Source organism: Diadema antillarum, unplaced genomic scaffold (assembly GCF_040938485.1).
Source record: "Diadema antillarum isolate AM-2024a unplaced genomic scaffold, OU_Dant_1.0 scf00000018, whole genome shotgun sequence".
Classification (NCBI taxonomy): Eukaryota; Metazoa; Echinodermata; class Echinoidea; order Diadematoida; family Diadematidae; genus Diadema; species Diadema antillarum.
In genome coordinates this window covers 2,372,767-2,394,935 of record NW_027270907.1, presented here as the reverse complement: position 1 = coordinate 2,394,935, position 22,169 = coordinate 2,372,767, and the positions used below count along the sequence as shown (strand labels likewise).

Here is a 22,169-nt window from a genome sequence, read left to right as displayed (position 1 = left end):
AAACGGGAGACTCCAAGTTGATGTGTGCGAAGCGCGAAGTTCCTAGGGTTCTAGATGTTCTCTGGTGCTATCTAAGGCTTATTTTTCAACATACGATATCAATAAGTAAGAAATCCTTTCCACCGGGAGACACAGAGCCAGGGCGGGAGGAATCAAATCTCCAGCGGGAGAACGGGAGATTTTGCAAAAATGGGTTTTCGGCGGGAGATCTCCCGTCGAAAACTGGAGAGTTGGAGTCTCTGAGTAGTTTGATATTCTTTTACAATGATATTCATACTGATATGTAAAACAGCAGCAAAGTTATATGTCTGGATCTTTATATCTCAAGTGCTTAATCAATAATGTTCATATAATTTGGACGAGTGTTCTTATGTTTTTTTTTTCTTTGCTTTAGATTTACTTTGCTTTAAAATCTAAAATATTATCCTTGCAATTATTCTATTACAGCTGTTAACAAATACCATACTAAATAGCAAGGACAAAAGACCCTTTGCATGTGTTTGTTTCTTTGTTTTGGATTTACTTTGCTTTAAGAATAACCTTTTAATTATTCTATTTCAGCTGTACATGTTAACAACTACCATACTAAATTGCAAGGACAAGAGTAAGGCCCTTTGAATTTTCCTCAAAGGGAAATACATCTGTAGCCTTACCTTATCATCATTGATACTAGGAATTACTACATTGATCTATTCCCATTTGGGAGCAAAACTCACCATATTTCAGCTCACATATCTGGCTGTCTTTAGCATTGAGCTTCTTACATATCCTATCGGCAGGCAGAGGGACAGACAGAGGTTTTATCAGATCATTGAGCATCCCAGTTGCAGCATCTTCCGTGCCTCCCATGTAGTAACACTACAGAAATACAAAATGTACATGGAACAGGACATACAATTTTAGTCAAGTGAAAAATGACAACATTAAAACATATTCTCTGGTCATCTCAACTTACGATCATCAGTGCAGCAGGTAAATAATCTACATTGTATTCTTGTTGAGAAAAGAAAAGAAAGAGAGGGAAAAAAGAGATCAATAAACACTTTTACAAGCCTGTTGTTTTTTCTGTGTTATGCCATCAAATTGTGAAGAGATAAAACTCAAATATTGAATGATTACGTACATTGTACACATTTCCCCCTCAACAACTGCCTTTAACAATTTAGTAAGGGGTGATGTGCATGATGTTGTTATGCATACACCTGATGATCTGCATTTCTATACATTACCAATTATTTCATCACTTCAAGGCAATTTGAATGTGACAAAATGTACAGTATCTCAAACAATACTGAAGTCAAACCTGAGTGATACTTACAAATCTGTTCTCTTTCCCTTTGGCTCCCTTGCAGAATTTTCTGATCTTCTTTTCGATGACAGCTGTATCTTTTCTGTCCTCATCTGTGATCATGTTTTCCAACTGCTGCACTACACTCAGGCACACTAGAGACAAAACGAAAATACATGCAAGTATGAGGCATGCTTAGTTGTTATAATTTGAGGATTGAAATAAAACACACTAAAATAATCTAACATACTTTTTTGTTCTGATGGAGATAAAAAAAAACGACAACATGAAAGTACACCTGAAGTCCTGTCTTGAAGATACAGTGTACTGGATGTCACATACTGGGGTATCTGTACTGCTTTTGCACAGATCTGTTGATACTTTTCTTGTTTTAGTTCAACATTATTTTACAAGACAAACAATTATCTTTAATGAATCAGTGATGACTAACAAAAAGTGAATAAAAAAAAATGGAAGCACAGTATTTGAAATGAAGATAAAATGTATATCAGTTGGCTTTGACACGGAAAAAAGAAATACCGGTACACGGGTTGACATGCTTGTGTCTCTTGAACAATCAAGAAACCTGAACATGAAACATTTAATGTCAGCCAATAAATGCTGTGTCAGTCAAAGGCCTGCCCCCCCCCCCCCCCCCCCCCCACTCAAGTGCCAAACCATATTACAAATGCTTGAAACACTCCCTTTCAGAATGATAATTGGCTAGGATTTCAGATGTTTCTTTATATTTCTGTTGTCATCTATAAAATTAAAAAAAAAAAGTTTTTTACATGTGAGGTTGTTGCCAATCGAAATTTTGGATGGCGTTTAATATGGTTGCATTATAATTATGGGCGGACAACATTATATCCTCAGATTTTGCTGTAGACTTTATAGTCTTGTATTCTCAATTTAACAATTGTTTTAGGCTATACTCTTGTCTACTAACGCTGACTAATGTACGTAGGGGCTAGGGCCTACATTACTAGAAGAGATAGTTTGGGTCTGTGAGTTTTGAGACAGCGGTGAACTTCTAACTTCTAACGTTAGTCTGGTGCCTTTGTCACGCTTTGAGATCGACATGGATAAAAAACTTTAAATAAACTTTAAACTTCTACGAACTGTTAGTTCAATATAGCACCAACCTTGCCAACCAAACTTAAAAGAAGAGGAAATTCTCCCTATCGCATATAGCCGAAATCAAGTGATATCACCATGCGATACCGATATCTGACCGATCGCTCTTGGGACGTAAACTTCCGGTTTTGCGGTTTACAGTGTACCCACGTCACGTCCTTCATCTATAACCTGTTAGATATTTTCCATAATTTCGTTGTTTTGCATCATCGGCCCAGCATTCATGGGGCCACTTTGCGGAAGAATCCCATTCAGAGTAAAGTTACAGATTACAAAATAACTCTATTTTTATTCGACAGAATTTAAAACGAACTGTGAATACTAGTACTTCGGCGTTCAATGTGCATAAAAGCGTACATTTACACATCGCGCCTTCATAACCGGAAGTTTATATCCCAAGAATTAAAGCCAAAAGGTTAAAAAATTAGAGCGCCACACGTGTTCAGATTCGGAGAGCTATATGCGATAGGGAGAACTGATCATTCATACAATTGCATCAATGTCATTGAACATAATAATTTAGTATTATACTACTACTTAGTACTAGTATTTCCCCTGGACCTAATTGGCCAGCAACTAAAGTACTCGCACAGAGATCAGATATCAGAGATTAGCATGATTAACGTGTTACACTGTTAGGAATTTAGCTAATTTACTATACACCCCACTGCACTGCCACTCTCGTTTTAATACTCTAATAGTCTTACCTTCACATTCACCTTCCTTTAGCTTTGCTTCTGTCAGTGTCAAACATTGTATCACGACTGATAGGAGCAGAATTAGCGCCGGGCACATGAATAAATTTGATGAAATCTGCATCTTTTCTCACTTTGTTTTGAGTGGTGGCTAACGAATACACTATAAACAAAATGATTGAAGTCGGCAAGTCAGCAAATCTACAGCAGCAGCAGCACGAGTCGGTTCATAACAGACGTGGAGAAATTTTGGTCTCCAACTCATACTCATCCACAGATTTCAATGTGATGTGTACATCGTCGATGTCAGTCACTCAGCTAAAAGGCAACCAAGCGGATTTACACACACCAATCTAGTAGTACATGTAGTAGTAGGCTACCTACCGGTTTCTAGTGTGTACGATCTCAAACTACTACACGTGGACAACTTTGTCATACATTTGTCGCTAACTGATTGGGCAAATTTGCATGACGTAATCGCGTTAATCGTAGCGTAGGTCATTAGGCCAACAAAATGGCAGCCTCCATCGGAGTATACTTTGGTGGTACAACGTCTTGTGTAGCAATAAACAAAGTAAGTGATTTATCAAATACTGGCTTTATTAGTCATTTATAAACATGGAGATTCTAGCTAGTTTGCGTTATTTTCGTATGGACTGGAAAAAATAGAACCGAGCTAGTCATGCAATGCTTCGCACGTGTTTAGTACATTGTTAGTCCCACGTATCTAATTTTGTGTACTTGTAGTTGTAATATTTACAACCGGTACAGCTGGTATTGCACTGGTAACACTGTAAAATGTACTTCATTAAATTGTAAAGTGTGCAATGTGTAGATTCCAGACACTAGTTTAAATCGTACAGGACATGTAGTTGGGTGTTCAACAAATCGACACTCTAATGTTTTGTTTGTTTTGTTTTTGTTTGTTGGGGTAGACTACAGACCTATAAATGATAATTTGGGCATCTAATTTTTATTCAAATCCACAACAAGTGAAGAATGCAAGAACACTGCTGCGTGTGGTCTCATGTGTGAAAGTTTGTTCTTTTACACCCAATGATATAAATAGAGCTTAGAGGGGTGTTGGTTTTAAAAATGTACAGTGTCGCAGGACTGCCAACACTGGAAACTAGTTGAGAGTGAGACTTCAGTAGGCCAATGCTATAATTTAGGGTTTAGGAGTCAAAATGAGTGAGATCAATAGAAATGCATGGAAATGAAATAAAGTGTACTTTTAGAGTGAGAAAGGACCAAAAATGAGTCTCACGCTCAATGCGTGAGAGTTGGCAGCCCTGGTGTCGATGTGTTTGACATCTAGACTAGACCTACTATACATGCCGCTTAATAGTAGTTAGGTTGTGGGCGTGGCACAGCGCAGCTTGCTGAAGCGAAATTAGCCCAAAAAGCTGTTTGGTGCATGGTGCATGGTGTCTTCATCTAATGGGACACATCAAAAAGGAGTATTGATATCACAGAATGAAACCAATCAAAGTATAAATTTACAATGAGAAATAAATGAGAGGATATATCACACATAACATGACAAATAATTTGACAGAAATAAGAGAGAACATGATAGAAATTAGAATAATGTGAAGAAAAACAAGAATTGACAGGGAGAGAGGATAGAAATAATGTTAGATTTATAGAACTGAAGGGGAACTGAAATCAGAATCAAAATCAGATAAGAATGACGAAGAATGATGGACAAGTAGAGATTAACAGCTAGAAAAGAAAAAGAAAAAAGAGCTGAAGAGCTATACATCCACACAGTCACACTACAGATTGTGGATGCCAAGTGATTGAAAATGAATTCGAAGAATGACTTTTTGTATTCAATGATTCATTTTCTGACATTAAAACTCATGTTCAATATCAGATGATAACAAAGAATAGAGGCAGCTTATAGCACAAGGGCAAGAGAGACATTACAGCAATTTAGTGTTGGTTATTTCCCAAGACATTTACTTGGATTGGATACTTGGATACTTGGTTGATTAGCCCTCTATTCCTGTGGGAAGGGCTCTCATCAGTCTACTCTTGAAGGATGCCACAGTAGATGCAGACACAACATGCTCTAATCTGGGAGGGAGTTCCATGGCTTGAGCACTCTATTGGAGTAGAAGTGGCCAGCAAGTTGGGTTTTGTAGCGTCTGTGATACAGCTTGTAAGAGTCGCCTCTTAGTGTTTTGGGTGGGTTAGAGAAGAAAATATCTGGCTTGGTTTTATAATGGCCATTTAGAAGCTTGTAGGTATCTGTAAGATCGGTCTTGATTCTTCTCAACTGAAGAGGTTCCAGTCTGAGTTTGATGCTACATAAACGTAGGCATCTTGTCTGCACCTTCTCCAAAGCTACTATGTCTTTCTTTGTAAATGGACTCCAAACTGTGGATGCATATTCCAATGCTGGTTTCACTACACTATACAGTAACACCCAAATCTTTTTGGCTCGTCACTTCTTGTAGGTAATTGCCATTAAGGGAGTACTGGCAATCTAAAGATGCACGTATGCGTAAACAACACATATCTCAGCATTAAAGTCAAGCAGCCAGCGTTTGGACCATGCTGCCAGTTCATTTAGGTCATTTTGAAGAGAGTCACAATCTGATTTGGTGAGAATCTTGAACTGTAAACTTAAGTGTGATCAGCGAACACTGTATAATTTACTATGTTGTACAAAATTGCACGCCGGTGCTTCATTGACTGGAGCATGCATAAAAATGCTAAACTAATGCTAAGTTCCATAGCAAAAGAAATATTTGAGTTGCCAAAAAACCTATAAGGAAGTGAATGGAGAGACTATATTGAGTACGAGCATACGAATAGAAAAGCAGAAAAGTCATTGAAGCCAAAAAATAAAAATTAAGAATGTCAGAAAATAAAGATTATGAATAAGTATAAGGAATCAACATTTTTGGATGCAATGTGTATAATGAATAGCCCCTCTGTCCGCTTTGAATCATGATTTTTACATGTAGACCTATCTAACCTGAGGGTAAAAACATAATATCTCCATAACAGATAGGCCTAGAGTCATTCATTAATTGTAATGGAGCTTGGATCTTCATTTGTGACACAACACATCTTTGTGGCATTGCTTAAACAAGGATCCCCATTTTATTTGTGATCTTTACCTTAATCTAAATGCCAATAAATGCATTATTCGTGAATTCGGCACTTGTGTACTTTTGCGCCATTCCTTTCTAATCTCCGATTCTTTGAAAGGCTTAAATCATCTTTCACCAAAAGCATTTTGCCCAAGCAATGTTTTGATGCATGGCGTACATTCGTTGCAAGCCGGTAATGAATATGGGCTCTTTTCAATGTGTCTTCCTGAAGACACCATACAGCATTTTGGAGCTAAATTAGCCCCAGTGAGCCGCGCTGCGCCACACCTGCGACTCGACTGTTTAGCAAAAGCCGCCGTAGACTGTAGACGACTGGGTACCGTGTCTAGATAGATCCAGAATTTCTGAGGGGCCCGTTGCATAAAACTTACCATTGAATTTCAATGGTAACTACCGTCAAAATTAGGCATCATGTCGGTGCAGCCAATCAGCATCAAGGATTATAAAATTTACCGCTAATTTGAAGACTTCCCGCTAGAAAGGAGCAGTAAGTCCAGCGGTAAGGGTTTTATGCAACAGGGCACAGTGCCCTGTTGATAGAGACACATGGTGCACTTTTAAGTTCCTGAATTTATGAAATTCTTTTTTTTTTTTTTCCTTTCTCTCTCTCTCTCTCTCATTGTACAAAGATACATGTACAATGTAGCATGCTGTTCACTCTCAGGGTGCTCCCTCAGTACAACTCCACAACTGTAGGAATAGAGCACCCCAGGGTCGTGTATGACTGTGTAGATGTAGCCATTGCTGGAAAGAAAGGTTGACTGCATAGATCTATACAGTACATGCATACAGCTACATGATCTACATGTATGATGAAAATCACTAAATTGACCATACATTTTAGACCACTTTTTCTTTCAGTGCTTTTCACTTTGCTTTAATTGTCTTTTCTCATTTTTTATATGATTTTTCATTTCAGATATATATATTTTTTTTTTTTTTTTGGGGGGGGGGGGGTCTTGTCTCAAACTTTTGTCTCTTTAACTGTGAGTTTCTCAGAGAAAATCTTACTAAGTACATTCTATCCAAAGGGCAGAAGTTTGGTTCTGCTTTCACGATCAATGGCCAGCAGCCACGCCCGCACAGAGGTGGCAAGAATAAGATGTATATGTATGACATCTTATTGCTTAGTGTGATGGCCAGTGGTGTGGGTACATTTTAGTGCTGTAGCTGTGTAGGACATTGGACCGATGATATTTTGGGACCAAATAAGAACGAAGATACAGTGGTACACACCACCAAACAAACTAGCTGCATCATGGAGTTGGAGGGGTGTCATTCCCCTTCACAGTGTTAAGGTGTGGTTTTATTTTTCTTTCTTCTCTATTCCTCTATGAGTACATCATGTATGTGCCAGGTTACACATAACTGATGACACTATACTGAGGAAGTAGCCACCATACTTTCGATTATCATTTCGGCTCCTAATGTGTTTTGCACTTTGTTATGGCAGGATGAAAAAACTGAAGTTTTGGCCAATGATGCAGGTGACAGAACTACTCCAAACGTGGTAGCCTTCAGTGACAATGACAAGGTATGTTGTGTCGATCTGCTACCGGAGTTTTAATGGTTTGATATGCTGTGCACTGACATACAGTACATGTATACTGCATGGATTGATCATTGTCCGAAAAGCAAAAATGCAAAGAAACCAATTTGGATATTTTTTTTTTTCAAATACATTCCCTCTACTTATCCACTCTTCTTCACTCTGCTCATTGGGAACAATGAATGACCTTTGCTGACCCCAGGGACTAACGACAGATACCGGGTACCTCAAGGCACCTTGTCTGTGGTGCAACATGTTATGAATTGGCTGATATTTGACTTGCACTGTAGTTTGATTTTCTGACTTAATGTTTGATTGCATCTTTTGTGCAATGGGGTCCTGATAAATTTTGGGATTTAGATAAGCACTTGTCCTTGCTGGAGCTGGTGGTAGTGTCAGTCCTTGAATAACTGTGCGATATCTGGCAATATGAAGACCACTAAATTGAAAATAGTAAGTAAATCACAAAGCTGAAATGCAGTTGTAAGAATCTTTGACTTTCACTCCCTGAATAAGGAGTAACCTTTTGAAACTAACCCACATGTGAAAGATGGAGAGACATGATTACAATACTTTTTGACTGCATCTCTGGGATCATCAAGATGGAAATCTCTTTGCTTGAGGCACTACAAAAATGATTCCAAGATTTTTGCATTGGTGATTATTTCTTGGACTTTGTTTGACAGGTTGTAGGGCTAGCTGCAAAGCAAGGAAGACTGCGCAACCCGGTAAACACTGTGATGCATGTCAAACACCTGTTAGGAAGGTCTTTTGAAGATCAAGTGGTCCTAGCTGTGAAGAAGAGATCTGCATTCAGAGTGGTAGACAAACAGGGCCTGGCAGGCTTTGAGGTGGAACTTAACAACAAGAAGATACTCATCTCTTCTCTGGAAGTTGCTGTCCTCATCTTTAAGAAATTGAAAGGTTCATTCTTGTTTGCATTTGCATGTCAATAGAATAATCTTGATTGTATTAAAGTACATGTACACTGGGTCCACAACCAATATAATCCTATAGTTAAAAACAAAACAAAAACAAAACTTGTTTTTCCATGACTTAATTATACATGTATAACAGTAATTTCTAAAGTGATTAACATCCTATTCTTTCTTTGCAACGTTTGTTTTGTATTTTGTATCAGATTTCCAACTGTGAATTCTGTCTATATTACCAATGCAAACAAACTTCAAATTTCAATTCAGCCAAGCAGCTGATCGTTCAAAGACAAAATGTACAGTTTTCTGTATTGCATTTTTTTTTCACATTTATAATGAGATTCTGTTCACACTAGTCATATTTCAAACTTGTTTTAAACTGTGAAATTTCTGAATCTGAGCCACAAAGCTATTTTTTAGCTACCCACAGATGTAAGATTATTATGCAATGCTACTGCAAAAACAAAGAGCTGATTAAACTTAAGAAAAATCAGACAGTTTAGTTATTGCTACATGTGATGGGAACTCAGTCACGTTTTCCTTAAAGCTTTTTATATTCTTTTTTAATTAGATGGCATTAACAGTGTATTGTCATATCTATCATGAACAGAAATTGCAGAGCATGGGGGAGGCAAAAGTGTAAAGAGTGCGGTCCTAACAGTACCAGCTGATTTCTCAGGCCAACAAAGGGATGCAGTAAGGTGGGTATCAATGATTAGTTGACCTAAAGAAGATATCCACTCCAAAATTGTATCAATTTCATAAGAAAGCGAAAAAAAAATCCCTGCAGAACAGTGCAACATGATCAAAATTGAATAAGAAATAAGACATTTTGAATTTTTTGTAAATTTCTTTGGAAAACCCTTCTTGAGCAGTCGTTATGAATATTTAAATCAGCAAGTTGATGCTGTCATGTACTCACATTTTCCTATTCGTTTCATTATATGAAATTACAAAAAATCTTATATTTCAGCCTTATAAATACCACCCAAATTAAAAAGAAATGTTCACTCCGATATATTTTGGTATGGGAATATGTTTGTACCTGTATTAGATGGAAATGAAAATTTGTCAGAATTTCATGTATGATGTACATGAAAAATTGTGACGGTGTGACATCATCAACTCACTCATTTGAATATGGACTGGTCAAGAAATGTTTTCTTAAGAAATGTGAAATTTCAAAATGTCATATCTTCCTTACTTCTTATCTGATTTTTGTCATTTTTGGAACACTTTGTAGGGAATTTTTTTTTTCTTTTTTTTAAAAGTTTATTTATTTTGGGGGTGGATTTCCTCTTTAATAAGGATATCTCCTGTTTACCTGCTGTAGGTGTGTGCACTGTAGTGAAGCTGCCTTTCTTTACCATGCCCCTTTCTGTGTACGAATGTCTGCTTCTAAGCTTATCTTTTTTGTTGATAAATTCCCATATATGTAGAAATTATGACAAAATCCCAACTGATAGCAGAGGATATATTATTAAACTAAATACAGCTTTCTAAAAAATCATTAGAGCCTAAATACCAGCTGTTCTTTCTGTCGAGTTATAGCAGTATTGTTCATTATTGTTCATACACGCTATGACACATGTCCAGTGTAGTCCACAACTTGCAAATTTAAGCACGATGACTGGAAAGAGATCTTGAAATTGTATGCACCACAGGCATCACAAGTATGAATTGCAAAGTCTCGTGCAGCTGGGGTCCAGCACCCTCTCAAGGACCTAGGATTCTCTTGAGTTTGAGATGGACCTTATCCTTAATGGAATATTCTTGAATGGTTATCAGTAAAGGAGCTATGATCTAAGAATAGATCTTGAGCTATGTTTTCTAGAATTTAATGGACACATTTGGCTCTTTGGCAAGTTTTCTATTGTCTATGTGATGTCATTTTTTTTTTTTTTCGGTGACACCACGTTAATGTTCAACGAAATCGTTGGCAAGGCATTACGATATTATGCATAACTCCCTCATATACCACCCTGCACATCAATGTTGATATAAATCTGCAGTGCCAAATGAAACAGTGAAACAACAGATATCTCATGCTTTTGTGTGAAACTGGCGTGACAGCTGCAGACAATATATTCTTTTGTTTCAGTTTCATTGAGAGTGATAGAAATGAGCACAAGAAATCATCCAATTTGCTAATGTTCCTGGAAGTTCTTATCATTGTGGGTAGTTGAGAAATACATGTAAAGAAATGTAGCAATATTTGATAATTATGTGGTATTTTTTCTTTGTTTGGCAGGAAAGCAGCAGAAGTGGCAGGATTTGATGTCTTACGCTTAATCAGTGAGCCTTCTGCAGCAGCTCTAGCTTACAGCATCGGGGTTACAAAGCTTCATGATCCATGGTATGCCTATATCACCTGTCATTAACAGAAGTACAGTCCAACCTCTCTTATCTGGCCTCCCTTTATCCGGATCTCTCTATTATCCGGATGCAATCTTACCATGATTGTTTGTTTGTTTGCTTCTTTTTTTTTTTCAATCTAATAATTACAGGAAAAGGGGGGATTTTAAACTTTAAAAAAAATCCTACACAAGCTCTCATGAATTACATATTATTTGACAACAAATTTATTTTCATTTTATAAAAAAAAAAAAAAGAGAAATGCCTATAATTTTGCACTTGTAGCAAAGAAAGAGTATGAGTATATGCTACCTGCAATAAGTAACATGTAGCTACCATTGGGTAGGCAGCTGCATGTATCAAACATTAAGTCTCCCATATCCAACCAAATCCCTCATGCAGATGAGCCCCGGTCCCCACATGTCCGGATTAGAGAGTTTGGACTGTAGTGCCATCAATTATTCTAGATGAAGGAGTGATTTAGTTCACTCATCTTCAGAAACACAAGTGTTTGTAAATGTTCAATGATGATATATGTCAGTGGTGTTCTATTTGTTTGAAATCTGGATGCATAGTCATGATTACATAGTTATAGTTTGGAGGTTAAAAATATTATTGTGGTTGACATAATGCATGTCGTTGTGAGCTGGGCCATACCTTTTTTTGACCTTTTAGATGTGCTGTTACAGCATTTGTCAGCTTACCCAGATGTTGGTTTTGTGGTTCTTTCCAGTAATGTGCTAGTGTACAGACTTGGAGGCAGCACAGTGAGTGTGTCAGTTGTCAATGTGACAAATGGCCTCTACAGGATTGAGGCCTCAAAGACACATCATGAGTGTGGAGGAGATGACATTACCAGCGCCCTTTCAAACTTGTGTGTTCAGGAATTCAAGAGGTATGGAATGATATACATCACATTTTTCATGTTAACTAGGAGCACAAATTTGATATTGCTTGTATTGCTACTAGGGAAATTGTTCTGATGTAGTTGAGAATAATGATTCTGATTCAAAAGCCAAACAGGAATTATTAGAAGCTTTACTGTTCATATAATGACGACTGCATTTGATAAAATGAAAGATCATAAACAAAAACCATCATGGTTGTGATAATCAGTATGTGCCAATATGTAATTCCTATATCAATGCACATGCAACACTTTAACTTTTTTGGTGGAGGGGGATCCTCTTACTAATATGTCATCATGCAGCACAACATTTTCTGGGAAATAAAATAGATCCTTGCACACAGTTATGAGACATGTACCATCTCTCACACTTGATCATAATCCCCACCTTTTGATCTATGGAGGAAATGCATCTAAACATCAACATTCACATGAACAGCATGGTTGATGCTTTTGTTCATGCTTACCATCATATGCACACAGTGATGCGCTGTTCTTTAGTCTGCGTGCATTTTTCTTGTACCTTTAACCCTATTCTAACTGGGCTATTTGAGACCAAGTTTTTACTGAGGGGGGGTCAGTCAATTTGACCCCCCCTTCAGATCTCGGCCGCCGATCGCGCGATTGCCGCGAAATTTTGCCTGAAGATAGAGCTGGATGTCAACTACAAGATTACATTGTCACACAATAGAAAAATATTGCCTTTCTATTTTTGATAAATTAATTATGCAGATTTGTGCATGAAATCATATTTTCACCTATAACTCCATTAAAAAGACTGGAGGATTGCTAAATTTTTGTGCCAGAATTCCTCAAGACACATCAAACAATTTTTGTTTAAAAAAGTAGCTCAATTGAAATTAATTTCTTTTGTTTTTTATTGTTTTGTTAATTTCTTATGTATTTTATTGTTTTTTCAACCTTTTTTTTTTCTACTTTTTTTTTGCCAAAACTTGTTGCAGGCACTTTGTCAGGCTTATCTACACTAGAATTGATTAAATTCAATGGTTAAAAGTTGAAATAATCTAATTTATATCAATTTAACCAAAAAACGCAATTTGCATTGGATTTGCACACGATATCAAGAATTTGAGCTGTTTTTTGGTTGACATGCATATGCAAAACATTACGTAACTTCAAAACGGTGTACCCGGACGCCGCAAATTTGGTCTCAAAATATGCGGAAGATTTCAATGAAAAAAGTCATGAAACGACGCGGCAGAAGCTTTGCGCGTTGCGAAATCGTGGCGCGAAACGTCAAGGGGGGGGTCAATTTGACCCCCCCCCACCATTAGAATAGGGTTAACCCTAAAAAGACTGAGCTATTTTGGAGGTTTTGAGGATGGGGGTGGGGCAATGATTACCTCCCCAGATCTCAGCCATGGACCATATTTGGCATGCACCTAGTTTATGATGTACCCTACAAGAAGGCATACTCGGTAGTTAATTTTACAAAAATTCCAATAAATTTCTAATTAAGGCTGATTACTTATGCAAATATGCTAATTTTTATGGATTTTATATATATATATATATATATATATATATATATATATATATATATATATTTTGTTTATTTTGTGCCAGTAATGGTCGTCTAGTGATCCCTTAATTGTGAAATATGTGAAAGGAAGTTGTTTAACATGTATTTGTAAGAAAACTGATTGTCTAAGAGTAAAAATTACGTAATTAATTTAACAATTATACTTGTTATATGTACCAGACTATTATGTTAATTATTTTTTTTATTTTATATGTTTTCTATTGTTTTATGTTTTTTGTACTCAGAACAATTAATTTCAACTTCAGATCAGATTTTAATAGCTGAAAAACAGACTGTGCAAGAAAAACAAATGTAACACATTAGAATCTTGCAAAACCTCATTAATTTTACACATAAACATATACAAATATGCCATTTTTGACGGACATGTGACCATAAAATGTTACGTAACACCATAACCGCTGCAGGTATATATGCAAATTAGGTGTCAAAAGATGTGTAAGACTCTAAAGAAAAAAGTCATGATGTGTCAGGGTTAGATCTTATGCATTCTGGACATTATAGCAAAATTTCCGGAGGGTCATGATCCCCCCCCCCCCCCCCCCCGTCTTTTTAGGGTTGATTAGTTTAACAAGAAAGATTCCAATATGTTTGTCTGAGTGACCAATGTGGTATTTATGATAAATTTGAATTTATATAAATTTGGTTTTAAAAAATTTTCTATGAAGGTGTGAGTTACTAGTAGTCTACCAGTACTTCATGATCCCAAATTTATAAAACGTACACATAATTGCCACATGGTCGGTCCAATGAAATTGCCCCATGTATAGAAGAATCAGAGTAAAGTTCCAGCAGAAATGATTTCTTTCAACAGACCTAACCTTGCCTACATCAAATGCTGTGACAAATATACCATGACCTATTTTTGTCTTGTCCTTGTATTCAATTCTAGACAGTATAAAATGGATGTCAGTGAAAACAAGAGAGCCATGGGGAAGCTGTACAATGCATGTGAGACGTGCAAGCATGTACTCTCCACCATCAATACTTCACACATCTCAGTGGACTCACTGTACGAGGGCATTGATTTCCATAGCAACATAACTAGGTAAGATGGATACCCAATAAGCGTATGTATCATCGATTGTACTTTCACCAGGAAATTCATTTTTTACTAAACTCTTATTCCCATTCCATGTATATGGGATTTTTACAACAAGAAAAGATTATGTTCCCTCCAAACTGATGCTCTGAATCATATGCACTGCTCCAGGCTATTTTTAGTGACACGATGTATAACCAACCGTTAATCTGTGAGTACTTTTCTGTGATGGCCACAGATTAATGAAGCAAGTGTGTGAAATTGTATACTGTCATTTATGAGCCTCTTGAATACTAGCATCAAACTGCATTAAGACTTTCAGTGCCTAAATTCCTCTATATGATTGTATGTTGACTATTATGTACCCCATTTGATGAGTCCTCGATTCTGATTGGTCCAAGGTGCAGTAAATAGTTTCGGCTTTACTGCCCAGTAGTCAGCTAGTAGTTTTTCAAGATGTGCATAAGTATATCTTGCAAACGTATAAGTATCATACACATGTATCTAACTGCCCATTGTGAAATGATGCTGTGTGTAATTTCTCTAACTGGTAGCACGACAACTTCATTTCAATGCCTTCACGTAGCATTATTTTGCTAAGTATCTCAAATTAAGAGGGATGCGGTATATGAAACAAATATTAACTGCTTTTTCTCAGGTCACGATTAAAACTATTTGTCCTCGATGATTTCTCTGCAGTGTTATTTCTTGACAGTGTTACTTTCTTGGGGCATAGCACTATTTAGAAGTTACCACTGGGCAGATAGTTTTAACCATGTCCATCAAAGCAGTCAATATTTGTTTCCTATATAACCCTTGAAAGAGAGAGCTTAGATTTTAGTAATGGGTGATTTATACAATGTATACTGAAACACCAAATCTGCCCATCAGTCTGCCAGTAGGAATTGGTCCATGAATCACCCATCAGTCAATATTTTTGAAAAGTGTAAATGTGTAACAATCTTTCAGAAATACCTTTGTACCTATATGATTCCTTGCAGGGCTAAATTTGAATCGGTGGTTAATGTACCTCTCCAGAGATGTCTACACTTAATACTAGCTACTCTTCAAGAAACTGGCTTATCTTCAAGTGATATACACAAGGTAACATGACCAATCATATTTACCTTAGTTTGGTCCAAACAATAATACACTGTAACTATTTAGATCAGCAATCTCTTGGAAGTTGAATTCCAGTTATTACATTTCAGTAAAGATGGCAATGCTGAATCACATAAGGGTTGTTCCAAGGCAATCACATGTATTTATCTAAATGTGTAGCTTTTATTTCTGCATTTGCCATTGAACACAGTGTATACAGCTCCCAGATATGGCAGCTTCTTGATTTGCAGAGTCTTCTTTAATACAGGGTGATGACTAGTACTGTAATCCAAGGAAATAATGGTAGGACTGTATATGAGGAAATGATATTCAAATTGTTATTATGCACAGTTGTTTACAAGACAATAAGTCCCTAGGCCGTGTAAAACCCAAGCATTCAGCAAATGATACAGCATTTGTTGTTCTAAATATGACTTTTGGCAGGTATGAAGTATCTTGAGCTGCACATTTCTGTACATACTTCTCTTTTCCCATTTACACATGTCTCTGTAAGTGTAATGAACACTATTATGACAATGAAAAACAATATCTGCAATCCTGGCCAAAACTATTCTCTCTTCTTCTTTTTTTTTTTTAATTATGTCTTGCATTTCATTGAGGTGCAGGTATTCTGAATGATGACAATCAGTGAGGCTTGAAATCACAGAAGGTGTCATCCTAAATATCATTGATCAGATAGGGGTATTATGTCGTGTACATGTAATTATATATAATTTTTTTTTACTTTGTGTTTTTTGCCTATCTACTGACAATGATAGGTAATTATTACAGGAGGCTCAACTCGCATTCCAAAACTTCAAAGTCAGCTAAGAGATATGTTTCCTGACGCTGAGCTGCTCAACTCAATATCACCGGAAGAGGTCATTGCAACAGGGGCTGCAGTGCAGGTACAGTGCTACATCCTAGCACTTAGGAATCATCTTAGACTGTAACTGTAATTAGAAAGGCTTGAACAGATGTTGGAATGGGTTTGAAGTCTGATTTTCTAATTGCTGGACTATATACCAGTTAGTTTCATTTTATTTCATTTATTTCCAAATTCTCATCAAAATGCAAAGAACAAGGTGAAAAACAATAAAATTTCATTAGATTACAGTATACATTAGATTACAGTATACAATATATGCACATGGCTGGCGGAACCAAAAGGGGGGGGGGGGGCACCCCCCCCCCCCCCCACTTTTTGGGCACCATACAAAGAAATACATAAGGTGTCATCACTTCGGGCCCCCCACTTTTTTTAACCCGAAAGTACACATTTTTTTGCTTGTTAGCTCATGAAACCCGGAAGTGGGCCCCCCACTTTTGAAAACGCTCCGCCGGCCCTGATGCATATTCCATCATATCAAGTTATTGGTATATTGCAGAGAACAAACCTCTTATATGGTAGTCAATGTCCATGACCAGTTCGTGGAATTGGGAGGTGGGATGAGCTTTACAGATTTGTGAACTTCAAATGATATCACATGATATTAAGTGAAGAACTTAGCAGGATGCTGCTAGTAAGATAGTTGACTGGTCATTCTTTGGACTGTTGGTATCTTAAGGAATGGGTCACAGTCCACAAGATTAATGTTTCAAAGGTCCATGGTAGAGGTGTAATGTTCTGGTGGATGCACACTGACCTTCAACAGAAACATTGAGGATTTGAGCCTTACTGCAACACTTCATGTACAATGTTCCTCTATACCTAAATGTACAATTGGGTACCTGATATAAAACTGAATGACAAGGTAGTTTGCTGTTATGTGTGTGCTGTAAACTGATGCCTAGCTGGAATACTCCCCATCAAGTAGAATAAGTGCTAAGTAAATGTTGGTTTTATATTCCAGGGACTCGTATAATGATACGCTGTAAAGCAGTTTACATGCCACAGTGTGGTGGAAAGCTACTAAGAAACAAGAGCTACATGACTGCAAAACCAGAAATGTTTGTCTGCACGAAAGTTTTGCAAATTTCGCGTGGAGCCAAGATTCGCAAAATTGAAATATACATGAAAGTTCTTGTCTACACTTCAGGCATTGAACGCAAGTGGCAATTTGTGCAAAATTCATTGAGCAAAAAAAGTTGTCGGCTGTTATTCACAAAAACTTCTGGTTTTATAGCATTATAATTCTCAGTCACTTTTGTCATTACCACATTCATGTTCATCAAAGTCTTATCTGGATTTATGCAAAGATAGTGTTTGAACTTTATCTCACAAACTGTTCTTTCATCTCCTCTAGGCTGCCCTTTTAATGAGCAGAGACGACAGTGTTTCTTGCAGCAGTAATGAGATACAGACACCATCTACTAGCAAGTCCATTTATGTCAAGGTAAGCTTTACGGTTAAGCCCCCGTTCCACTATGCCGTTCTCGGTACGATTTGACAATTTTCTCAGGTCGGGAAGGATCGGGTAAAACCTGAGCCGATCTGGACACAGTACGATGTTAGAACGCTCTAAGTACGCTGCAGTTACGACTACCAAGTGCTTGCTACGCTCTTACTACGATGATCGGGAATGAGACATTACGATCTCTGCCGCTGCCGGTATGCTTTAGAACAATGTAGCTACGCTGTTAGTGCGATGTTGCCGATGTTATCCGATCGATGCACGCTGTATCTACGCTCTGAACGATCTATACGATCTTATCACGCTGTTACTCCGTTCAGAGAGCTGAAAAGTGCCCGATGTGCCCCGATGTACCCCGATTCGACTGTCGGTCTGCAGTCAGTCAACTTATTAGCATGCAGAACTGAAGAAATATACTATGGACCTCGAAGAGGCTCCTCAACTCACAGTTCTTTTGCAGCAATGCATTGTATAAACAAAGACGTGCTGATTTTTCCAAGGCTTTTTCTTGATGTCCTTGCTTTTATAGTCCGTCTTCCTCCAGTTGTAGATGATTCCATATTCTTCAAAATTCTGCTATGTCCTCTTCCTCCTCTTTCAGCATCACGTGCAGTCTCTCTTTCTTCGCCTTTTGGGTAGCTGCTTCGCTGCTTTCTTCTCTTCTTTTTCTTCATCTCTTCTTCTTCTTCTTCGAAAATTACAGCTAAAATTACTTCCCGTTCTTGTGCCGATGTTATTACGCTCAGAAAGACCTTGTTACGCTCATCCCGCTGCGTTTACGCCGTCACTACGCTCTCCCCGCTACGTTTACGCTGTCACTACGCTCTCCCCGCTTGCCGTACGATTAAAAATATGTCAATTTTGATCGGGAAGATCGGGAAGAAATTTTGAACCGGTTCAAAATTTCTTCCCGATCTGAAAAAATGCCCGCTTTAACCCCGACCTCCACACGCCGCTGCTACGATGCTTCCGATCCCCGTACGCTTTTGCCGCTCTCTCCCGATCTGCTAGATCGGGACAGATCGGGATCCAGATTGTGAAAGTGGAACGGGGGCTTTAGGTTTTTTATAAAGTTGCTAACTGTTACATTTTGCTGTATTGAAAAGCAATGTTTTGTTTGCGTATGTGTTGTTGGTTTTTTTTAGCTAAATATACTACAGGTTTCGCGAAAAATACTGTTTTTCCCAAAGTGTATTACTACACAGGAGAGGGTATAAAAATACTGTTTTTACACACACATACAAAATACACCTTTTCAGTCCTCATAGTACTCCATTGCTGTTTACTAGTTTGACATCCTTGTTTTTGTTCCTTCACACCAAAGAATGCACTCATTGCTTTCCACACAAGTCATGATCTTGGCTAGAAGGCTAGTAAGCGATTTATTTAGTGAATAGTTGTGCAGGTATGGATAAGTAGGGCCTACATTGAACTAAGTTCTTTGTTTTGTATGCAATGATCACAATTTAAATTTTCATTTTGTTGCTATTTTTTGTCTTGTTTATTTTTGAACATGCAACTGTAGAAGAATAGTGAACCAGTGTAGTATTCATATAATCTGCTAGCTACTGTTTGTCATTGAACAACTTGTAACATGTTTTATGGCAGGTTGTAGATGAAAGTGGGTCCCCATCTCTGCATACCATCGTGCCAAAGCTGAGCTACATCCCGTTGCGACAGCAGCATTACTTCACCATTCCCAAGGAGCAGGATTCCCTCTGCCTACAGCTTGTGGAAGGAGAGCCAGGGTGTGCACCAGCTGCCACCACCAGTCTAGGACAGGTATGACCCCAGAAACACCTGTCATACCTGATTTCAGTGTATCGATTTTTAAAAAAAATGTGAATTGGAGATGTGCAGTGCACCCTCTAAATTGATATATCAAATTGCCTTTGTGTTAGCATCTTACCACATCTAATTCATCTCTTATCTTGCTTCTCTTTTTGCAGATTGTTCTCAGAGACTTAGCCACAGAGGAGCCACAGGAGGGTAAAGTCACCCTAGATGTCCATCTGAAAAGGTGAATGAACCACTCTTTTAACAAGTCATGTATAATTAGCTTTCTTATCAAGTCATCTCAATGCTTTGGCAGAGCTCTTGAAATCCCTCTGAAGTGATACATTTTATCTATGCTGTAGTTCCTTCAAGACATAGGGATAGGGTTTGTGTCCGTTGATGTCCAAATACAGTCAACCTTGCATTAGTCAAATTCAAAGGGATCAAAGAAAATGCTATGACTCAAGTGGATTTTTTTTTTCTTCTTCTTTTTACCTACACAATAGAATGAACACATTTTTATTTCCATCCAGGGCAGAATTTTTCCTTGACCTATATAGCCAAGTTTGTGCCTTGTGCAAGGTCGACTAAGGTGAGGTTGGCTGTCTATATTTGACTAGCTGTCCACACATGATACAAGGGAAAACGTATAGTAAGCAGGTACAGATGGTGTGCATATACCGGTACTTTGTATTATGCAGAGGCTTAGCAGTTGGTCTGGTGATGTCAATTGCTGATGAGCAATCCTGTTTTTAGAAAGCTCTCAATCAAGCATGCAATAAATGCAGATTTATACACAGTGTGTTATTACCATCCCATTTTTACATGATGCACTTTGCTTTACTAATGTTTCAGTACAGGGCGCTCCTGTTATAACAAACACAGTTAAAAGAAGATTTCATTACTGCAAAGCAAAAATTTAGGCCTCAAAATCACTATCATTAAAGTGTATGGTGCAACATTCCCTTTGGATATCACAAAATTTGGGTATTATAAAAGAAAACTGCCCTGGGGGCTTTGTTATAACAGGAGTTGCCCGTACCTGTTTGCTTGTTACCTGTGTAACTGTTGTCATTTGCTGCTTATACTGCAGGGATGGCAGCTTGGAAGTGACATGCAGTGAGAGCCTGTCGGGAAGCATGGACAGTATTCTTGTGCCTTTGTCCTCCAGACCAGGAGATGACCAGGTCAAGAAGGAGTGAAAACAATGGCCAGAGGAAGTAATGGACAGCATGCTCATCAGTCATATCGTGCCTTGGGCCGTTGAACTTTTACGATGCCCTGCTGCAGTCAGGGGTCAGCTTTGATTACCGTCCCTTTCTTTTGTCAGTGCATCTTTTGCACACTGCAGCAAACATCAGGAAGTCTGACCGTGGGAAGATGAAAAGTTTTGCTGAAGCAAGGTCAAAGGTCACTCACAGACCACCTCATTCTACCAAGCTATGTATTTGTATTTATTCAGGACAGAAAGTGCATGGTAGTGCATTCATTTTGCTCTGAGGTCTTCCTTCCGTCCTGAGTTGAACATGCAAATTTCGATAAAGCAAATCTCTTGTCATCATAATTCACAGATGGAAAAAGGAATGAGAAATTGTGGAATGGGATGACATAAATTGATATTTACCCACCTGGTTGTTAATGCTTGTACTATGCTATGCAGAGTTGGGAGTTGAGTAAACTTTTAATGTGAGAACAGCGTGTGGACAGCATGCTGCACGTCAGTTTCATAAGGTCGTTGCTGACATATGATTGAGGAACATATTTACTGGATTCATGCAGGATTATGTGTGTGCAGAGTGTTCTAATTAATTGATAATCCCCCTATGTGTCTTTTTTTATAGAATGGCAGAGTTTAAACTGATTTCTTTTTCAATGTCAAAGCCAATAAAAAAATATATGACAAGTTTAGGCACATAAATTTGCCAGAAGAGATACCCCAAGTAGATAATTATATTTTATAGGAACAGTTGACTTAAGAAATCTTAAGTGTCTGATGAAAGTAGGAAAATGTGAATTCTGAACCAGAAAAAGTTTGTGTGATACGAAAGAGTAAATTGTATTAGCACAAAAGCAAAAATTTAATCAAAATCACATAAATTAAGGAACTTATGAAGTTAGGAAGGTTAGTTAATACAGGCTTGTATGTGCAAAACATTTCATGAACAGTCACATTGTGTCATTTTCTCACAACTACAGTTTGTACACAAAATCTTGATTTTTTTTTTTTAATTTGCGATTTTGCCCCAGTCTCAAATCCGTATACACTGTATATCAGAGTGATCACTATTTGAAGGTATTCATCCATAAATAGCATTAATGTTTGACACTTTTACAGCAA

The 22,169-nt window shown here is 37.7% G+C and overlaps 2 protein-coding genes across 2 annotated transcripts in view; one reads left to right on the top strand and one right to left on the bottom strand.

Annotated features, from left to right (window-relative positions):
• Positions 1–3,447, bottom strand: part of LOC139728157 (mesencephalic astrocyte-derived neurotrophic factor homolog) — a 9,111-nt gene extending 5,664 nt beyond the window's left edge. Inside the window, exons 1-3 of the mRNA XM_071639125.1 lie at positions 3,133–3,447; positions 1,319–1,443; positions 717–858 (exon numbers count right to left, since the gene is read on the bottom strand). Of these exons, the coding sequence (XP_071495226.1) occupies positions 717–858; positions 1,319–1,443; positions 3,133–3,244 (379 nt within the window). The 5' untranslated portion in view covers positions 3,245–3,447. The remainder of the gene's footprint in view (positions 1–716; positions 859–1,318; positions 1,444–3,132) is intronic.
• On the top strand, positions 3,295–22,169 carry LOC139728034 (heat shock 70 kDa protein 14-like). The gene is made up of 14 exons (XM_071639003.1): positions 3,295–3,345; positions 3,626–3,694; positions 7,702–7,782; positions 8,484–8,721; positions 9,343–9,433; positions 10,984–11,088; positions 11,821–11,982; positions 14,451–14,606; positions 15,602–15,704; positions 16,481–16,609; positions 17,948–18,037; positions 19,664–19,837; positions 20,005–20,075; positions 20,925–22,169. The coding sequence occupies exons 1-14, from the start codon at positions 3,295–3,297 to the stop codon at positions 21,031–21,033; spliced, it is 1,629 nt and encodes a 542-aa protein (XP_071495104.1). The 3' UTR covers positions 21,034–22,169.